Raw genomic sequence first — 21,685 nt, 5'->3', positions numbered from 1 at the left:
AGCTAATATGATAAGATAAGGAAAAGAAATAAAAGATAACTAGAATAGGAAGCAAGAAATAAAATTGTCTTTGTTTGCAGATGACATGATCATCTATGCAGAAAATCTGAAAAAATTGAGAAGGAAAATCCTTGGGATCAATAAGTTATATAGCAAAGTTGTAAGACATAAGGTTAATATACAAGTCAGTAACTTTCCCATATACCAGCAGTAAACAAATGGAATTTTTAATTAAAAACACAATATCATTTACCTTAGCATCTCCAAAAATGAAATATTCAGGTATGAATCTAATAAAATATGTATAAGATCTATATGAAGAAAACTATAAAACTCTGGAAAAAGGTCTCCGCCGCGTCTCGGACGTCTGGAAGCAGGGCCGCTCCGCCAGGAACCATACCGCGTGGAAGCCGGAGCCACACCTCCCGCATGGCCCCTCCGGCCAGCCGGGCTCCTCAGATGAGAGCTGCACCGAGACCAGCGCCTGCAGCTCAGCCGCCAGCAGCGGCTCCCCCATCTGCTGTTGGCTCACCTGCGGCTGCACCCCGGCAGCCCAGTCTCATGGCCCAGATGGCATCCACTGCAGCTGGCGTGGCTGTGGGCTCTGCTGTTGGGCACACGATAGGTCACGCCATCACTGGGGGCTTCGGTGGAGGAAGTAGTGCTGAGCCTTCAAGGCCTGACATCACTTACCAGGAGCCTCAGGGAGCCCAGCCAGTGTACCAGCAGCCACAGCAGCAGTTTGGACCTTGCCACTATGAGATGAAACAGTTTCTGGAGTGCGCCCAGAACCAGGGTGACCTTAAGCTTTGTGAAGGTTTCAGCGAGGTGCTGAAACAGTGCAGATTTGCAAATGGATTAGCCTAATCAAGAAGTTCAAATTGAAGACACGGAAAATCATCTCTCATGACCAAGTTAATTTAGTATAAAAATATATAATTAACAGTGAATATATAAAGTATAAAATCACCAGTTAAGCCTTTCCATCTTTAATTACAGCTTTCTTCAGAATTGAGATGAAAAAGCATGTTCTTACTGAATAGAAGTTCATTGAGATGGTTTGAGTTTGGGGCTGCAAGGATGTTTGTGTGCCTCCTTAAATCACCTTTTGTGATGTTCTCATTTGTGAACTAATTAATAGAATAAAGTGATTTTCTCTCAAAAAAAAAAAAAAAAACAAACTCTGGAAAAAAAATCAAACGAACTAAATAAATGGTGAGTTATTTTGTTCATGGACATGAAGACAATATTATCAGGATGCCAGGTCTTCCCAACTTGATCTAAGATTCAACACAATCCCAATAAAAATCCCAGCAAGTTATTTTATGGTTATAGACAAATTGAATCTAAAGTCTATATGGAAAGGCAAAAGACCCAGAATAGTCAACATAATATTAAAGGAAAGAAAACGAAGTTGGAAGACTGACCCTATCTGAATATAAAGTAACAGTCGTCAAGACCGTGTGGTATTGGTGAAAGAATAAACAAATAGATCAATAGAACAGACTGGAGAAGTCAGAAATAGACCACAAAAATATAGCCAACTGATTTTTGACAAAGGAGCAATGGCAATACATAGAGCAAAGATAGTCTTTTCAACAAAAGGTGCTGGGACAACTGGACATCCCCATGTGGAAAAAAAATTATTCTAGACATAGAGCTTACACCCTTCAAAAAAATTAACTCAAAATGGATCATAGAAATAAATTTAAGACATAAAACTGTAAAACTCCTAGAAAATAACATACAAAAAATCTAGATGACCATGGGTTTGGCAATGGATTTTTAGAGACCACACCAAAGGCATAATTTATAAAAGAAAGAATTGATAATTTGGACTTCATTAAGATTAAAAATTTCTGTCAAGAGAACAAAAAGTAAAGCCATAGACTGGGAGAAAATATTTGTAAAAATATTTGTAAAAGACACATCTGATATAGGACAATGATCTAAAACATATGAAGAATTCTTAAAACTCAAATATATAAAAAATGATTTAAAAATGGATTATAGGTGTAATCCATTACATGAATCCAAATATATATAAATATATATATGTGTGTATATATACACATATATATTATATATATACAAATATATATAAATCCAAATATATATAAATATATATTTATATATATATTAAGAATATGAAAAGATCCTCCACATGATATATCATCAAGAAAATATAAATTGCAACAGTGAACTATCACTACCCACCTATTAGAATGGCCTCAATCTGGAAAACTGATGACACTAAATGCTAACATGGATGTGGAACAGCAGGAATTCTCTCATTCACTGCTAGTAGGAAATCAAAAAGGGAGAGCCACTTGGGAGGCAGTTTGGCAGCTTCTTACAAAAATAAACATACACTTATCATATGATTCAGCTTCTTACAAAACTAAACATACACTTAACATATGATTCAGCAATTGTATCCCTTGGTATTTATCCAAAGTAGGTAAAAACAAGTCCATACAAAAACCTGTATTCAAATGATAGTAGCAGGTTTTTTCACAATAGCTAAAATTTGGAAGCAACCAAAATGTCTTTCAGTAGATGAATGGATGAATATACTGTGGTACATTAAACATTGGAATAGTATTCAATGCTAAAAATAAATAATCTATTAAACCATTAAAAAGACATGGAAGAACCTTAAATGCATATTATTAAGTGAAAGAAACCAGTCTGCAAAGGCTACAAACTGTATGATTCCAACTATAAGACATTCTGGGAATGGTAAAACTTTAGAGACAGTAAAATAATCAGTGGTTGTCAGAGGTCGGCCAGGGAGAGGGATGAACAGGCAGAGCACAGAATGTTTAGAGCAGTGAAACTGCTCTGTGTCATACTATAATGGTGGATACATGTCATTATAAATTTGTCCAAATCTATGCAATTTATAACACCAAAGTGAACCCTAATGTAAACTATGGACTTTGGGTAATCCTGATGTGGCAATGGAGGTTTATCAATCAAAATAAATGTATCACTCTGGTGGGAGAGGCTAATAATGGGAGAGGCTATGCATGTAAGGGCAGGAGTTTTATGGGAAATCTAATCTCAGTATCTTTTGCTTAATTTGCTGTGAAACTAAAACTGCTCTAAAAAATGAGGTCTATTAAAAAAATAATTTTAGGGCACCTGGGTGGCTCAGTGGGTTAGGCTGCAGCCTTCGGCTCAGGTCATGATCTCGGGGTCCTGGGATCGAGTCCCGCATCGGGCTCTCTGCTCAGCAAGGAGCCTGCTTCCCTTCCTCTCTCTTTCTGCCTGCCTCTCTGCCTACCTGTGATCTCTCTCTGTCAAATAAATAAAAATAAAAAAAAATCTTTAAAAAAATAATTTTAAAAATTGCTACTGCCCACACTCAAACATTTGCATTCCTTTGTGGGGGCCACTGTTCAAAATATATGCTAATGTGAAAGAATAATTTTACAGCCAAAACTCATTTTTTTTTAAAGCTGGTTTATCTCCAAATGTATGAGTGTTTTATTACTGTTATTATAAATGCCCTTTAATGCAGGCCTTCTCATTCATTAGCTTAGAGAGTTCCAAAGTGAAATGAAAAACAACAGTTTCTTGACAAGCTTACAGACTTTAAAGCTGTTAGAGTGGGTGGGAGACATGAGTGTTGTGAAGCTTTATAGATATTGATAGGATTGCTTTATTCTGAAATGATAACATAAATAAGCCTCTTTAAAGGATTCAATGAATGCAAATTGCCATGTCAATTTTGGGAACTTGATAAACTTTGGAACTTGGGCATAGATAATGCATTGCCCAGCAAAACTTGAGCCAATACTTGTATTGGTATGCTTACAAATTTCTAAAGCTTTACCGTGACAATTTTTTTTTTAAAGATTTTATTTATTTATTTGACAGAGAGATCACAAGTAGGCAGAGAGGCAGGCAGAGAGAGAGAGAGGAGGAAGCAGACTCCCTGCTGAGCAGAGAGCCTGATGCGGGACTCAATCCCAGGACCCTGAGATCATGACCTGAGCTGAAGGCAGCGGCTTAACCCACTGAGCCACCCAGGCGCCCTACTGTGTCAATTTTTAAAAAGGCAACCCCTAAGCTAAAATTTTTTTGTGTGCATATTACTGTCTATTTTAAACTGAGGAAATGAATTTTCTTTGAAGAAAGTACAAACAGAATCCATATTTAATGTTTACTATGTGCCAGGTACTTAATATAAACTATCTCATTAAATCCTGACAACAAATTGGTGAGGCCAGTATGGTTACCTCTGTTTTAGATTTAAGAAAATTAAGAAGTACTGAGAATAATAGTAGCTAAGGCTTACACAATACCATGTGTCAGGAAATGTTTCAAATACTTTTCACATGTATTGGTGGACTTAGTTCCTCATAACAACCTTAAAAGGGTAGGAAAATCTATTATCCCCATTTTGCAGCTGAGAAAACTGAAGCACACAGAGATCAATGACTTATTTATGGTAAGTAGCAGAAGCCAGTGATGCAGGTAATTTGGTTGGAGGCTGATCTTTAACACTGAGTTATATCCTAAAAAATAGCAAAAGACCTTTTAGCAAGGCAATAGCGGAAACATTTTTTCTCAGGTCTCTCAAACTTGAAATCTTTCTCATCCTTTTGGGTTCAAGCTTCCACTATAATGAGAGTCATTATTACACCCTGACTCTTGAGGTGCTGTTAGGATAAACTGTTTCCCTAAGCTGCTGTTGCTATATTATTTGTAGTTCTATGTAGCAAGCATTTAATTCTGATTTAGCTATATATGTAAACATGTAAGCTCTTTGAAGACATAGACTAATGTTTTATCTCTAAGCAAATAATTGTTGTATAGTAGTGGGTGCTCAGGAAATTCTGAAATACACATTTCTTTTTTTTTTAAGCAACAATGATTTCTTTTTTGTCTTCTGCTAAGAGAGCAAATATACCTTGAATGAAAAGGTCTGTAACTGCTGTTATTAGCATAGAAGATTGAATAATTTAAGTCTTCCTAAAAATTAGTTTCAGAGGTGGAATTTGGTGATTCATCCATTGCATATAACACCCAGTGCTCATTACATCAAGTGCCCTCCTTAATGCCCATCACCTAATTATTCCTTCTCCCCATCCATCTCCCCTCCAGTAACCTTCAGTTTGTTTCCTAGAATTCAGTGTCTCTGATGGTTTGCCTCTTTCTCAATTTACATCTTATTTTATTTTTCCTTCCCTTCCCCTACGCTCATCTGTTTTGTTTCTTAAATTCCACATATGGGTGAAATTATATGGCATTTGTCTTTCTCTGACTGACTTATTTAGTTTAGCTTAATACCCTCTAGTTCCATCCATGTCATTACAAATGGCAAGATTTCATTCTTTTTGATGACTGAGTAATATTCCACTACACACACACACACACACACACACACACTACTCTTCTTTATTAATTTATCTGTGGATGGACATCTGGTTCTTTCCATATTTTGCCTATTGTGGACATTGCTGCTATAAACACTGGGGTCCTTTTGCCTCTTTGAATCACTGTTTGTATCTTTTGGATGAGTATCTAGTAGGGTATTGCTATGTTGTAGGGTAGCTCTATTTTTAACTTCTTAAGGAACCTCCATACAGTTTTCCACAGTGGCTGCACCAGTTTGTATTCCTACCAACAGTGTAAGAGGGTTCCCCTTTCTCCATATCCTCATCACTATCTGTTGCTTCCTGAGTTGTTAATTTTAGCCATTTTGACTGATGTGAGGTAATATCTCATTATGGTTTTGATTTGTATTTCCCTAGTGGGAAGTGATTTTGACTATTTTTTCAGGTGTCTGTTGGCCATTTGGATGTCTTCTTTGGAGAAATATCTGTTCATGTCTTCTGTCCATTTCTTGAGTGGCTTTTTGTTTTTTGGGTGTTGAGTTTTATAAGTTCTTTAAAGATTTCGGATACTAGCCCTTTATCTGATAAGACATTTGCAAATACCTTCTCCCATTCTGTCAGTTGTCTTTCAGTTTTGTTTACTGGTTCCTTGACTGTACAAAAGCCTTTTGTCTTTTTTTTTTTTTTTAGACTTTATTTATTTATTTGACAGACAGAGATCACAAGCAGGCAGAGAGGCAGGCAGAGAGAGAGGAGGAAGCAGGCTCTCTGCCGAGCAGAGAGCCCAATGTGGGCTCAATCCCAGGACCCCGAGACCATGACCCGAGCCGAAAGCAGAGGCTTCAACCCACTGAGCCACCCAGGCGCCCCCAAAAGCTTTTTGTCTTAATGACATCCCAATAGTTCATTTTTGCTTTTGTTTCTCTTGCCTTTGGAGATGTGTCTAGCAAAGAAGTTGCTGCAGCCAAGGTCAAAGATGTTGCTGCCTGCATTCTCTAGGATTTTGATGGACTCCTACCTCACATTTAGGTCTTTCATCCATTTAAAATTTATTTTTGCATATGGTGTAAGAAACTGGTCCAGTTTCTTCTGCATATGGCCATGCAATTCTCCCAACACCATTTGTTGAAGAGATTGTCTTTTTTCCTTTGGATATTCTTTCCTGCTTTGTTGAAGATTAGTTGCCCATAGAATAGAGGGTCCACTTATGCATTCTCTATTCTTTTTGTTTGTTTGTTTAAGATTTATTTTTTTTATTTTACACAGAGAAAGAGCACAAGCAGGGGAAGTGGCAGACAGAGGGGGAGGGAGAAGTAAGATCCCCACTTTGTAAAGAGCCCAACGTGTGGCTTGATCCCAGGACTCTGGGATCGCGACCTGAGCTGAAGGCAGCTTCTTAACTGACTGAACGACCCAGATGCCCATGGGTTCTCTATTCTGTTCCATTGTCTATGTGTCTGTTTTTGTGCAAGTACCTTTTGTGCCAGTATCTTGATGATTATAGCTTTGTAATACAGTTTGAAGTCCGGAATTGTGATGCCGCCAGCTTTGGTTTTCTTTTATAACATTCCTTTGGCTGTTTGGGGTCTTTTGTGGTCCCATACAGGTTTTAAGATTGTTTCCTCCAGTTCTATGAAAAATGCTGATGGTATTTTGATAGGGGTTGCTTTGGATGTGTAGATTGCTTTGGGTAGCATAGACATTTTAACAATATTTGTTCTTCCAACCCATCAGCATGGAATGTTTTTTCATTTCTTTGTGTCTTCCTCAATTTCTCTCCTAATTGTTCTATAGTTTTCAGAATACAGAGCCTTTATCTCTTTGGTTAAGTTTATTCATAGGTATCATACAGCTTTTGGTGCAATTTTTAAGTGGGATCAACTCCTTGATTTTTCTTTCTTCTGCTTCACTGTTATTGTATAGAAATGTAACTGACTTTTGTACTTTGATTTTATATCCTACCAGTTTGCTGAATTCCTGTATCAGTTCTAGCAATTTTGGGGCAGCCTTTTGAGTTTTCTATGTAGAGTATCATGTCATCTGCAAAGAGTGAAAGTTTGATTTCTTTGCTGATTTGAATGCCTTTTATGTCTTTTTGTTGTCTGATTGCTGAGGCTAGGACTTCCAGTACTATGTTGAACAGCAATGATGAGAGTGGACATCTCTGTCTTATTCCTACCCTAGGAGAAAAGTTCTCAATTTTTCTCCATTGAGGATGATATTCATATATCATTTCATATATTCAAGTAATTTCATATATGACTTCTATGATATTGAGGTATGTTCCTCCTATCCCTACACTGCAGAGAATTTTTATCAAGAAAGAATGCTGTATTTTTATCAAATGCTTTCTCTGTCTCTATTGAGAGGATCATATGGTTCTTGTCCTTTCTTTTATTATCAATGTGGTGTATCTACAGATGTTGAGCCACCCTTGCAGTCCAGGAATAAATCCCACTTGGTCATGGTGAATAATCCTTTTCATGTACTTTTGGATCCTATTAGCTGTATCTTGCTGAGAATTTCTGCATTCATGTTCAAGGATATTCTTCTGTAATTCTCCTTTTTGGTGGAGTCTCTATCAGGTTTTGGGATCAAGTTAATGCTGACTTCATAGAATGAGTTTGTAAGTTTTCATTCTGTTTCGAAACAGCTTCAGAAGAATAGGTATTAATTATTCTTTAAATATTTGGTAGAATTCCCCTGGAGGACAACCAGATCTTGACTCTTGTTTGTCGGGAAATTTTTTATTAATGTTTCAGTTTCCTTGCTGGTTATGGGTCTGTTCAGTTTTTCTATTTATCTCTCTTTCAGTTTTGGTAGTTTATACATCTTTAGGAATGCATCTGTTTCTTACAGATTGACTAATTTGTTGGCATTTAATTGCTCACAATATGTTCTTATAATTGTTTGTATTTCTTTGGTGTTGGTTGTGATCTCTCCTTTTCATTCATGATTTTATTAATTTGGGTCCATTCTCTTTTCTTTTTGATAAGTCTGGCCAAGGGTTTATCAATCTTATTAAATCTTTTAAGGAACCAGCTCCTAGTTTTGTTGATCTGTTATACTGTTTTTAGGTTTATATTTCATTGATTTCTGCTCTAATCTTTACTATTTCTCTTCTCCTGCTGGGTTTAGGCTTTCTTTGCCATTCTTTCTCTGGCTTCTTTAGATGTAAGGCTAGATTATGTATTTGAGGCCTTTCATATTTCTTGAGAAAGGCTTGTATTGCTATATACTTCCTTCTTAGGACTGCCTTTGTTGCATCCCAAAGATTTTGAACAGTTGTGTTTTCATTCTCATTTGTTTCCATGAATTATTTAAATTCTTCTTTAATTTCCTGGTTGACACATTCATTCTTTAGTAAGATGCTCTTTAGCCTCCATGTATTTGCGTTCTTTCCAACTTTCCTCTTGTGATTGAGTTCAAGTTTCAAAGCATTGTGGTCCAAAAATATGCATGAAATGATTTCTTTTGGTACTGTTTGAGACCTGATTTGTGACCCAGGATGTGATATATTTTGGAGAGTGTTCCATGTGCACTAGAGAAGAATGTGTATTCTGTTGTTTTGGGATGGAATGTTTTGAATATATCTGTGATGTATATCTACTCCAGCGTGTCATTTAAAGCCCTTATTTCCTTGTTGATCTTTTGCTTAGATGATCTGTCCATTTAGGTGAGGGGGTGATAAAGTCCCCTATTAATATTGTATTATTGTCAATGTATTTCTTTGATTTTATTATTAATTGGCTTATATAATTGGCTGGTCCTGTGTTAGGGCATAAATATTTACAATTGTTAGATCATCTTGTTGGATAGATCCTTTAAGTATGATACAGTGTCCTCCCTCATTTCTTATTACAGTCTTTAGTTTAAAATCTAATTTATCTGATGTAAGGATTGCCACCCAAGCTTTCTTTTGATGTCCATTACCATGATAAATAGTTTTCCACCCTCTCACTTTAAATGTGGAGATGTCTTTTGGTCAAAAGTGTGTCTCTTGCAGAGAGAATATTGATGGGTCTTCCTTTTTTATCCAATCTGATACCCTGTGAATTTAGGTAAATGGCTAAATGCCCATTTACATTCAGAGTAATTATTGAAAGATATGCATTTAGTACCACTGTATTACCTGTAAAGTGACTATTACTGTATATTGTCTCTGTTCTTCTCTGGTCTCTGTAACTTTTGGGCTCTCTCTTTGCTCAAAGGATCCCCTTTAATATTTCTTGCAGGGTTGGTTTAGTGTTCATGAATTCCTTTCATTTTTGTTTATCTGAGAAACTTTATCTCTCCTTCTATACTAAATGACCGTCTTGTTTGGTAAATTATTCTTGGCTGCATATTTTACCCATTTAGCATATTGACTATATCCTCCCAGTCTTTTCTGGCCTGTCAGGTCTTTATAGACAGGTCTGCTGCCAGTCTTATGTTTCTACTCTTATAGGCTAAGAACTTCTTGTCCTGAGCTGCTTTCAAGATTTTCTCTTTATCTCTGAAATTTGCAAGCTTCATTATAATATGTTGAGGGGTTGACCTATTTTTATTGATTTTGGGGGGTCTCTGTGCCTCGAACACTTGTTTTTTTTTTTTTTCCCCCAGATGAGGGAAGTTTTTAGCTATAATTTTATAAATAAACTTTCTGCTTCTCTCTCTCTCTCTCTCCATCTTCTGGGACCCCAATTATTCTGATATTACTTTTTTTTAGGGAAACACTGAGTTCTCCAAGTTTTACTTTCTGATCTAATAGTTGTCTTTCTCTCTTCTTCTCAGCTTCCTTATTTTCCATCATTTTGTCTTCTATATCACTTGTTCTTCTGCTTCCTTTATCCTGGCTGTTAGAGCCTTCATTTGTGACTGCATCTCAGTAATAGCATTTTTAATATCATCCTCATTTAACTTTAGCTCTTTAGTTCTTTTTATGTCTAAGGGATTCTCTAGTGTCTTCTATGCTTTTTTCAAACCCAGCTAGTATCTTTATAACTGTTGTTTTAAATTCTAGTTCAGGCATCTTACTTCTATCTGTATTGATAAAATCTCTGGCAGTGAGTACTACCTCCTGTTCTTTCTTTTGGGGTGAATCTCTCTGTCTCATCATTACAAACAGAAAAGAATAAAAGAAATAGGGAGAAAAGAGAACAATAACAATAACAACATAAAAAACAAACAAACAAAACAAACCAGAAGGAAAAAAACCAAAACAATATAAGAAAAAAATAAGAAACAAAATAAAACAAAACGATAAATTAGATCCGGGGTTTATTTTGGTCTGTTTGTTAAAAGAAACTAGATTCTAACATAGGAAAGAAAGAAATACTTATATATATACCAAAATACAATACAACACAATGAAAGGAAACAAAAAATTACATATATATGTATATCATATATATATCAAATATATATTATATATAACATTATATAACATTATATATAAAATCACATATATATCATATATATTTCATATATATAAATAAAAATAAAAACAGAATGAAAAAATAAGAATATAGCTGACCAAAAAACCTGAAAGACCAAAGAATAACAAAAAAAAACCCCCTAAAAATACTATATACTGTTTTCTACAAGAGCTGAAGTTTTGCAGTTCTCTGTGATTGGCAAACTTGGTGCTAACCAGCTGTTCCTGCTGGTCTTCTGGGGAAGGAGTCTGTTGCACTGATTCTCAGGTGTCCTTGCTCTTGTGGAAATGTGCTGCCCTCACCAGGGGGCAGGCTCAGTGTAAGAGGTTCTGGATCCCACTGTGTGGCACCATTTTGCTCCCTGAAAGTTGTTCCTCTTGTGGAAGGGGGCTCTCTCCTTTCTTCTGCCTTTTGCTGGGCCCCTTAATGTAACTTTTTTCTTAAACCCTACTGGCCAATGGGTGACAGAGACTATGTTTATTGGTACATGAGTCCCCATATGGAATCCTTAAACCACTATTCACTGGTCACTGAGAGTATGTGGCCTCTGTCTCCCAGAAGTTACTACCTCAGATTCTTCAAAGCTGCAAACCCCCATTGCCAGAGACAGAGATATCCACCTTCTTGTCCAAGTAATGTTTAGATAGGTTGGACTAAGCATGTGTGTTGCAATGAAAGCAGCATTGAACATGGAGTCATATAATCTGAGTTTAAAAGCCCAGTCCTGTCACTCCCTAGTTGCGTGCTCAGGCAAGTTTATGAGCATCAATTTCATCTGTATAATGAGTGTAATAATACTGACATATCGGGTTCCTTGAAGGGGTGATTGAGATTCTGTTTGTGAAAGTCCCTGGCACATTGATCCTCTCAGTATTTAGGCAATGTGAGTTCCATCCATTCTTGTAGGGATAATTCTAGTGTGTCCTGGCCTCCTTCAACTTGCATTTGCTGCTCTGGCTGCTGGTTCCTGGGCTCTTACCACTCTGGCTTCCTGAGGTCTTCAGTCCACTTAGTGCTGACTAAGTGGCTACTACATGAGACATGTACTTCCCTGCTCTCTGGTCAGAGCTCTCTTCAGGTTCTGTCACTGTTCTTGCCACTGGCTCCTATCAAGCCCCCAACACACACTTCACTACAGATGGAATTTTTCTTCAGGCCTTCCTTGAATCTCCTTCCTGCTGTCATCACCAACTCTATGGAGACCTTCCAGTTTTGTCTTCCTCCAACCAGCTGACATCTTACTTCTCAGAGTTCCCATTAGTATTCACATAGTCCACACACATGAGTAAGAGCCTACTAAGTCAGACACCTACCAGGTCAAACACTGGGACACTGGGTTATTGCCCTCAAAGAGCTTAGAATTTAGAAGGGAAAACAGACAAACCAATTATAACAATACAGTGTGAGATGTGTTCAGAAAGTGAAAAGTAGAGAGCAGACTGTAGACTTGCCCTTCCAGTATTCCAGTTTTACAGTACCATAGAGAGTTCTATGTCCAAGGCTTTGGATGCAGGAGAACATGAACACAGCTCCCAAAGGCTAACAATGAAAAGGCCTTGCAGGGTTATTATTATAACTTCCCTATGCTGTGTTTCAGGGCTAGAATCAGTGAGATGTGTTTATATTCTTTTAAGTGCTTATATTCTCTTATATTCTCACTTTTCTTCCTAACTCCCACACTTGAAGTAACCGCTTGTGTAATTTCCACTTTTGGTGGCCCCTTTCCCTCTAATACAGACAGGCTTCCTATGTCCCTTAGACCCTAACATAGCACAGGTTATAGGCGAAATTCCTTTGTTCATTCAGAAAACACTGACCATGTGTTATTGAAATGTTTGCAGAGTGTCTCATAGTTAAATAAAAGTGATTCCTCTGACAATAGGATCTGAACTTTGGATTGTTTCTATACCAGTAAAGGCAGATTTGGGCAATACTCTCAGCTCTTTCACTTGCTTCCCATCCATGCAACCAGTGGAATATTCACAAACATTGCTAACAAAAGATCAGGATGTGAGGTCTTCACAAATCATGTGAAGATAATTGGCTCACAAGGAAACTGGACTCAGAACTCTGACTTCATCAGAGGTACATTTTGAGTTTCTGACCTAGAATGAAGTCATCAGCTCAGAGAAGAGTTCCAACATATGGATTCTGGGCCATAGCTGCTCTTTATGATATGGAACTAATGAGCAAATTCTAAGAAATTTACTATAAAGAAGAGTCTGTGCATATTTATATCAAATTTTCCACCAATTAACAGATTAACAGAATGAAATAATTGCTAAAATAGATAATACAAAGCATGTTAACAAAAGCCATGATTAAAGAAAGAAATTCTTACATAAAAATATTTCAAAAGTTGGGCCTCAAATCATGGTTTCTTGAGGGAAGGGACAGTCCATTTATTCTGTATTCTCAGAACACAGTTTTTTGAATACTGCTTAATAAACAGTAGGTACAGTATCCAAAATGACTTGCCAAAACACTGGAATAATATAGCTTATAAGAAACTAGTTAGTTGGAATAATCTATGCTTATAGTAACATAAGTCAAATACAAAATGACACATAAATCCATCTTATAAAATATGTTTTAGACCAAATATTAATATAATTACAAGTTAAGAACATAAAGGATGTGAACCAAGAATTGGCAAGGAAAAAAGATTTAAAAATGCTTTCAAGGGGCACCTGGGTGGCTCAGTGGGTTAAAGCCTCTGCCTTTGGCTCAGGTCATGATCCCAGGGTCTTGGGATCGAGCCCTGCATCGGGCTCCCTGCTCTCTCTGCCTGCTTCTCTGCCTACTTGTGATCTCTGTCTGTTAAATAAATAAATAAAATCTTTAAAAAAAAAAAACAAAAATTCTTTCAAAATTGTTGAAAATGTTTACTAGTTCAATGTTTATATAGTTTGTGAATATAAAGACAACACAAAATTTTAAATAAAGGGTGAGAAGGAGAGCTTAAAATTTGATGAAAATATTTATTCCCATCTGTCTTCCATGAATTTATCACTTCCAAAGAGATTTTGTAGTTTTGCTATTCCCATGTAATCAGTAGAGAATACATGTAAACTGGGCTGTCAGAATAACAACATCCTTGAAAATTGTCATTGTTGTTCTCTAAACCACCCATTTCCGGATTCTTAAAATATCTCTAGCTACTAAACAGAACCATTCACAAGTATGTCATTTTGGTTCACTGAAATGAATCCTTTTCTTGCCCAAGAATGAAACAGTCATTTAAAACAATCTATTTTCCTTACAAAATAAAGTACCAAGAAGATTAAAAAGTAAAATAAAAGACAGTAAGAAAGTCTCTTGCAAGAGACTACTTGCTGTTCCAGCAGGACACTTGACCCTTCTCTTCTATATGCTGCAATAACTCTGAGACTGCATGAGCTGAGGCAAAAATAACCCAGGTTAGCTCTCCACCTCCAATGCCGGGTGGCTGTCTCCATCCAGTCTTTCCTCCACTTGGCACTGCAGCAGCTGGAAAGTAACTGACATGCCTCTGGCTGCTTTGTAACATCCAACCACAGCCTACAAGTTCATTAAATTCAATGTCCTCAGCCCCATTCATTCCCTAGAACTAGCCAGAAGAAAGCTGCTACCAGTCGATGATTAGATCCATTACCTCCAGAAAGAGAAAGGCTGAATTTAAAAGTGTTAGCGTGAACTTTGGGCAATGCTATGAGAAAGAATTACTCTTCTTAGACTCCCCAAGAGCTGCTGAGGAAGAAGAATGAGGTCTTTGAAATATTTGTTTTAGAACTTAAAATTAAACTCATTACTTGGTCACTCAGCTGTTACTTTCTTTAGTCTAGGATATCCTCTCAAATGAAGATTAAAACCAAGCACAACTTGTCACAGGGATTGATTTGAAATAATATAATACTTAACTTGATTTCACATTAACCTTAATAGTTATTTTAAAAATACAGGCACTGGTTTTCTTAAATAAGAAACATTTCAAAAAAATTGAAAATAATCTCTGAGTACATACACACTGATTTGTTTGTTTTCATTCATCCCATATCCATGTATTGAACACTTACAGCAGCCTCACATCACTAAGTCAACAATAGTGTGGTATGGAGAATCTTTCTATTCAAAGTGTGGCTCCAAACCAAAATATGGACATCAGCAGAGAGTTTGTTTAAAATGCAGAATCTGAACGTGTATTTACCAAGATTCACAGGTGATATATACGCATGTTAATGTTCATAAAGCACCAATGTAGAGCAGCAGTCTCTAGGTTTTTTTTAAGTTTGTATCCCTATCCATTTTCTAAAAGTAATATTCTCCAATACACGAGTATATATTTACAAATGACACATGTACTACTACAACAAAGCACATTGTGTATATTATAAAGATTGCATAAAAATAAAGATAAAAATATTAAGTTAAAAATAGATATTCTAGTAATCTCTTTGCCATTGTCTCAATGGATTGTCTTGAGCACACACCCATTTGCAGATCTCTGGTCATGAGGTCAGTGCACTTGGACTTAAGATATGAAAACTTGGGTTTGACTCCTGGGTTTATCACTTCTTAGCTCTAGTTCTCATGAGGACTTGGGATAATCCACAGCACAACTCTAGTTGCACAGCTTTTGGGATTACTGTGGGAATAGGTGAGAGAGAAGGGAAGCTAGCTGGAAGAGGAGTCATGGTTAAGAAGAGGCTGATAATCATAAATCAAGTCCCAGCAAGAGAAAGGCATCCCTAGTTTGGTTATAAGTAGGTTTACAATCTAAAGGCAGTCTACATCTTCAGAGGTTGTGAGTAGTAGTGGGTGGTGTTGAAAGGCAGGTATCGACTGGGAAACTAAACAGGAAATAGAAAACTAGTGAGAAATAGAAGCAGGTGCCTCATGGGAAGAATGGAAAAAGTGAAAGTTTGAAGACTAGTAGAACTGAGTTTAAATACTAGGTCTGAAAAAAAAAAAAAATACTAGGTCTGTCCTTTATAATCTTGGCAAGTTATTTAAACTCTCAGAGTCTCTACTTATTATCAAGGCTAGTAAGAGGCTACCTTGGACTGTAGAGAAGTTTCAATAACCTCAAGTCCCTCCAAAGAGACCCACGTTGGCTTGAGGTCTTCCATGAGCAAATAGACAGAAATGACAAACCATTCTTAATGAGAACAACCTATTTTTTCCCAAACCATCCCAAATATGATGGTTAATTTTATATGTCAACTTGCCTAGGCCATAAGGTGCCCAGATATTTGGTCAAATATTATTCTGGGTATTTCTGTGAAGTTAACTAGCTAGATTGTGAAGTTAACTAGCTAGATTGAGTTAAGCAGATTACACTCCCCAGTAGGGGTGGCCCTATCCAATTAGTTAAAGGCCTGAATAGAATAAAAAGGCTGACTCTCCCATTAATAAGAAGTAGTTATTCCTGCCTGACTTTGAACTGGGATATTCACTTTTCTCTGACTTTGGACTCAAACTGAAACATCCCTTCTTCTTGAGTCCCAAGCCAGCTGACCTTAGAGACAGAACAACACTAATAGGTCTCCTGGCTCTCCAGCTCCAGATCATGGAACTTGTCAGCCATCATAATTACACAGGGCAATTCTTTACAATAAATTTATATTTACATGTGTATACACACACACACACACACACACACACACGAGACATATGTATATATAACACATGTATATATAAACTATAATTATTATATATTAAACATGTATATAAATATATAACTAAATAAATAGGGTATTTTTGTTTTTGTTAACTCGGGGCACAGGGTCGTTTCCCAAGAAAGCAGAATGGAAAGGCAGTCCCTCCCTGGTTAGGATTAAGACCTCTGACTTACAAGGTGTTAGAAACCCATTCTCATGGTCTTGGTGCCCCCTGCTTTCACCTGGTGATCATGAATCCAACTATTATGTGGCCACTTCATGATTAATAATCTACTTTGCACTCCTGTCCCCACAACCTCTTAGAAACTGTAGAGTGGAGTAGATAAGAGTGCCCATTTGGAGACAGACAGATGTGGGCTTGAGTGTTTGAAAATGCTTAACACACAGCGCCCAAAGATGGGTTGTACTTTTTTCAGAGTCATAAATGAACTTGGCAGGTCCTAGCTATAGCTGACCAGAGTTAGTTCCTTCTGGTGCCACATTCCTGAGAGAACAGAGCAGTTCCAAGTTGTTGAGATACTAGGACAGGAGGAGGGCAGAGAGAAAAGGCTTGATGGGAAGGAGAAGATGTAGGGTTGGGCTTAGATGTGTGAAATTGCAAGTGTATAGAGTCCTTAAAATGTTCAAGACATCAAACAGCTCCCCATGTTCTTTAATCCCTTAGAAGCAGAGTATCAGACCATTTCCAAATTCCCTCAGTTAATGAAGCAAAAGTGATGGTCCTCCTGCTCAGTGGTTTTTCATTAGCTCTGACAGAGAGTTGCCCAACCCTCTTCTTTCTTTCATCTACTGGGTATTCACAGCATTCACATGGGCAGGAGCTGACAATGAGGATGTGCCACTTTAATTCTCAGAGAAGCAATACAATACTGGTGGATTGCACTAGATTATGATCTCAGTCAGATACTCCTTTGACTTGTAGCCCCACCACTTACTAACTGTGTGATCTTGTCAAAGTAATTAACCTGTCTGAGCCTCAGGTTTTATTCTATACAGTGGAGATCATTATAATAGTTAATCTTCATGGATAGCTTCCTATGTGCCAGATACAGTGTTATTTGCTTTATGTGAATTATCTCCCTTTATTCTTCTGGCAATTCTGAGTTCTGTACTATAACAACTCTCCCATTTTATGGATTGGGAAATCGAAGCTAAGAGAAGTTTAAAAATTATTCAAGGTTACATCTACAAAGTGATGAAGTTAAGATTCTTTCTCAGATGGTAAAGCCATGTAAACAAGATGATAGCTAAAAGCACTTAGTGCCTTACAAGTGTAGAATTGGAACTACCATAATGAAAGCCTCAGTTTCCTCTTCGGTGGTTGTGAGGAAGACGGGGCAGGGAAAGCACTTTGTAAACAATAAAGTGCTAAAGCCACGTGAAGGATTCTTGCTAAAACATGTTGCATTCTGCATTTCTCCCCTGACCCTGAGAGCTGAGAGGACAGTCCAGGAGAGGTCAGTATGGGGGAGACAGCCAGTGAAGACAAGAAAGATGATCTAGGCCTTGAAAAAGTGGGTTTGGTTTTATCTCAGCCAATTTTATGTAATAATCTACCTGTGCATCAGCTTCACGGTGTCATGCAAATTGTTGAAAAGTTTCATTCATTTGCAGAGAAGTTCTATGTTTCCTTACAACACAAAAGCAAATTGCTGATGAGGTTCTATTAGCACAAAGAGAATCTTTCTGAATTAATGACTGGGTTGAACAGTTCTCAGAATTGGAATTGTTGATGTTCCTTGAATATGACAGAAAGTCTCTAAATGGGGAAAGCAAATGTTAATTAGCTTCATCTATGCCTAGTGAGGAAAGCATGATCATTCTATTTCCAAAACAAGGGGAAGGATGAAAATACAACTTTATTTACAGAACTGAAAAATTACTTTTAGGAGACTAGTTTGCTTTATTTGTGAATCACTTTTTCATTCTTTCATTCATTCAAAGACCATTTACTAAGTACCTTACATGTGCCAAGCTCTGTGGTAGTCTAGTGCTCAGTTTCCATTATTCTTGAATTTTGCTGAAATTCCAGTGAGAAGCATTGTGAGAAACAAAATATAAAAGAGTTTTTATCTGTCACAGAACAGGCTTAACTGGCCATTTCCAAGTACCAATCAAATGCAACACATTAGTATGTTGGGTGAAATGCCTCTACTGCAACAATGCTAGGGGGACACACCTTAGTGCTCACAGGAAATGTGTGTATATGTCACAGCAGATTTGCTGCTGTACTCTCCTATGAAGAACCACACTAACATAAAATTAGGTGTTTAAATAGCTGTTTTGAAGCAGAAAAGTCCTTTGACTTAAACTTCTAGAATAGAAGATCTATGGGAGATTTTCTACATTTCCAACCTGCTTTCCATTTATATAGGACAAATCAGAATCTCCTCTTAAGTTAGTATCTTGATCAGGAAGGGATGCTGTACTTTGTCAAATGCTTTTTCAGCATCTATTGAGAGTATCATATGGTTCTTGTTCTTTCTTTTATTGATGTGTTGTATCACATTGACTGATTTGCGGATGTTGAACCAACCTTGCAGCCCTGGAATAAATCCCACTTGGTCATGGTGAATAATCTTTTTAATGTACTGTTGAATCCTATTGGCTAGTATTTTGTTGAGTATTTTCGCATCTGTGTTCATCAAGGATATCGGTCTATAGCTCTCTTTTTTGGTGGGATCCTTGTCTGGTTTTGGGATCAAGGTGATGCTGGCCTCATAAAATGAGTTTGGAAGTTTTCCTTCCATTTCTATTTTTTGGAACAGTTTCAGGAGAATAGGAATTAGTTCTTCTTTAAATGTTTGGTAGAATTCCCCCGGGAAGCCGTCTGGCCCTGGGCTTTTGTTTGTTTGGAGATTTTTAATGACTGTTTCAATCTCCTTACTGGTTATGGGTCTGTTCAGGCTTTCTATTTCTTCCTGGTTCAGTTGTGGTAGTTTATATGTTTCTAGGAATGCATCCATTTCTTCCAGATTGTCAAATTTATTGGCGTAGAGTTGCTCATAGTATGTTCTTATAATAGTTTGTATTTCTTTGGTGTTAGTTGTGATCTCTCCTCTTTCATTCATGATTTTATTTATTTGGGTCCTTTCTCTTTTCTTTTTGATAAGTCGGGCCAGGGGTTTATCAATTTTATTAATTCTTTCAAAGAACCAGCTCCTAGTTTCGTTGATTTGTTCTATTGTTTTTTTGGTTTCTATTTCATTGATTTCTGCTCTGATCTTTATGATTTCTCTTCTCCTGCTGGGTTTAGGGTTTCTTTCTTGTTCTTTCTCCAGCTCCTTTAGCTGTAGGGTTAGGTTGTGTACCTGAGACCTTTCTTGTTTCTTGAGAAAGGCTTGAACCGCTATATATTTTCCTCTCAGGACTGCCTTTGTTGTGTCCCACAGATTTTGAACTTAAGTCAATTTTAGGAAATGTAGGGTAGATAAGTAACAGTATCACTTTTCAAAGGGCACCTTACTAGTAGAAGCCATTTTTTGCTCTCCAGACATTTGCCTATATGGTTGTTGTTGTTATTATTATTATTATTATTTTAGCGTCATATATCTTGTGCAGTGTATGAAGGCAGTTGTCCATTGAAGGAACATTCTGAGCTGAAGTCAGACTGTGTATCATTTTCACATTTGAAAACAATGCTTCAGAATACAATAAACCTAAGATCAAGTAAATTGTGACTGGCAGAACATTATATACAGTATATAATCTGTGATGACATTTTGACAAGAACACATAAAATCTCAAAAACTGATACTATATTTTTTTGTGGGTGCACATAAATCTACAGGACAAGTATGAAGTTTCTACAGCAAACCACAGACAGCGTTACCTTGAGATGAGAGTGGGATAGCTCACAGATGGGAACTAAATAGTGATGATAATATTTCAGGGTTGGTTTTAGCATTATGTGACAGAAAATCTATTTAATAGTGACTTATTCTCTCATATAAGGGAAGTACACAGTTGGACAGTACAAGTAGGAAGGTTTCATAAAGCTAAGAAGAATGGCCATTTTCAGTGTTCTTCTCTTTCACCTTAGGGTGTGACCTCATTCTCGTGCCCAAAATGACTGCTCAAGTGCCAGCCACTACTTCTAAATTCCAGGGTGAATAATGGAGGAATGAAGAAAAAAGAAAAGAAAAGAATACAGACATGGATACATGCTTTCCTTTAAGGCAATTTCGCAGATACCATCATATAATATTTTCATCTACTTTATCAGCCTGAATTTTGTCATTTGGTAGATTCTAGTTACAAGAGAGGCTGGGCAATGTTGTTGATATTTTACCTGGTCACGTCTCCAGGTCAAATGAGGGATTTCATTACTAAGTCAAAAAGGGAGGATAAATGTTGGGGTAGGCACCTGAGGTCTAATTGCCTCAGTTATCAAAGGTCTTTGACCTAATCTGTAATATTTTAATGTTTTACAAGGGCATAATTTACCCATTACTTGCGTAACTAAAAATCATTTCACAGTTAAAAAAAAAAAAAGAGGGGGTAATTCCCTTATTTTGAGATACTACTAACCTGAAAATGTTTATGACCCCTTCACAATGTGTCTAATTGACCAAGACTAAGTTTTGCACAGGAGAAAAATCAAGTATTCTTTTTTTAAAAAAATGAACACATAATGTATTATTTGCCCCAGGGGTACAGGTCTGTGAATTGTCAGACTTACATATTTCACAGCACTCACCATAGCACATACCCTCCCTAAGGTCCATAATCCAGCCACCCTATCCCCCCCTATCTCCCAGAAACCCTCATATTGTTTTGTGAGATTAACAGTCTCTTATGGTTTGTCTCCCTCCTGATCCCATCTTGTTTCATTTTTTCCTTCTCTACCCCCCAAAACCCTTCTGCCCTGCCTCTCAAATTCCTCATAGCAGAGAGATCATATGATAATTGTCTTTCTCTGATTGACTTATTTTGCTCAGCATAATACCCTCAAGTTCCATCCACATTATTGCAAATGGCAAGATTTCATTTCTTTTGATGGCTGCATAGTATTTCATTGTATATATATACACCACATCTTCTTCATTCATTCATCTGTTGATGGAAATCTAGGTTCTTTCCATAGTTTGGCTATTGTGGACATTGCTGCTATAAACATTCGTGTTCCAGAGGAATGTCGAAAAAGAAAACCAAAGTTGGTAGCATTACAATTTCAGACTTCAAGCTTTATTATAAAGCTATAATCATCAAGACCATATGGTACAGGCATGAAAACAGACATATAGATCAATGGAACAGA

At 37.0% G+C, this 21,685-nt stretch overlaps 1 protein-coding gene across 1 annotated transcript; it reads left to right on the top strand.

The window, feature by feature from the left end:
- The first annotated feature begins 315 nt into the window (after positions 1–315).
- LOC116590546 (coiled-coil-helix-coiled-coil-helix domain-containing protein 2-like) lies at positions 316–1,177 on the top strand. Its single transcript, XM_032342451.1, has one exon. It carries the CDS (start codon positions 316–318, stop codon positions 865–867), a length of 552 nt encoding a protein of 183 aa, XP_032198342.1. The 3' UTR covers positions 868–1,177.
- The last annotated feature ends 20,508 nt before the right edge of the window (positions 1,178–21,685 follow it).

Source organism: Mustela erminea, chromosome 1 (assembly GCF_009829155.1).
Source record: "Mustela erminea isolate mMusErm1 chromosome 1, mMusErm1.Pri, whole genome shotgun sequence".
Lineage (NCBI taxonomy): Eukaryota > Metazoa > Chordata > Mammalia > Carnivora > Mustelidae > Mustela > Mustela erminea.
This window is presented reverse-complemented; position numbering and strand designations above follow the sequence as displayed.

What these genes read in the sequence shown, in the direction of transcription:
- LOC116590546 (XM_032342451.1), top strand. Translation starts at nt 316, where the DNA reads ATGAAGAAAACTATAAAACTCTGGAAAAAGGTCTCCGCCGCGTCTCGG.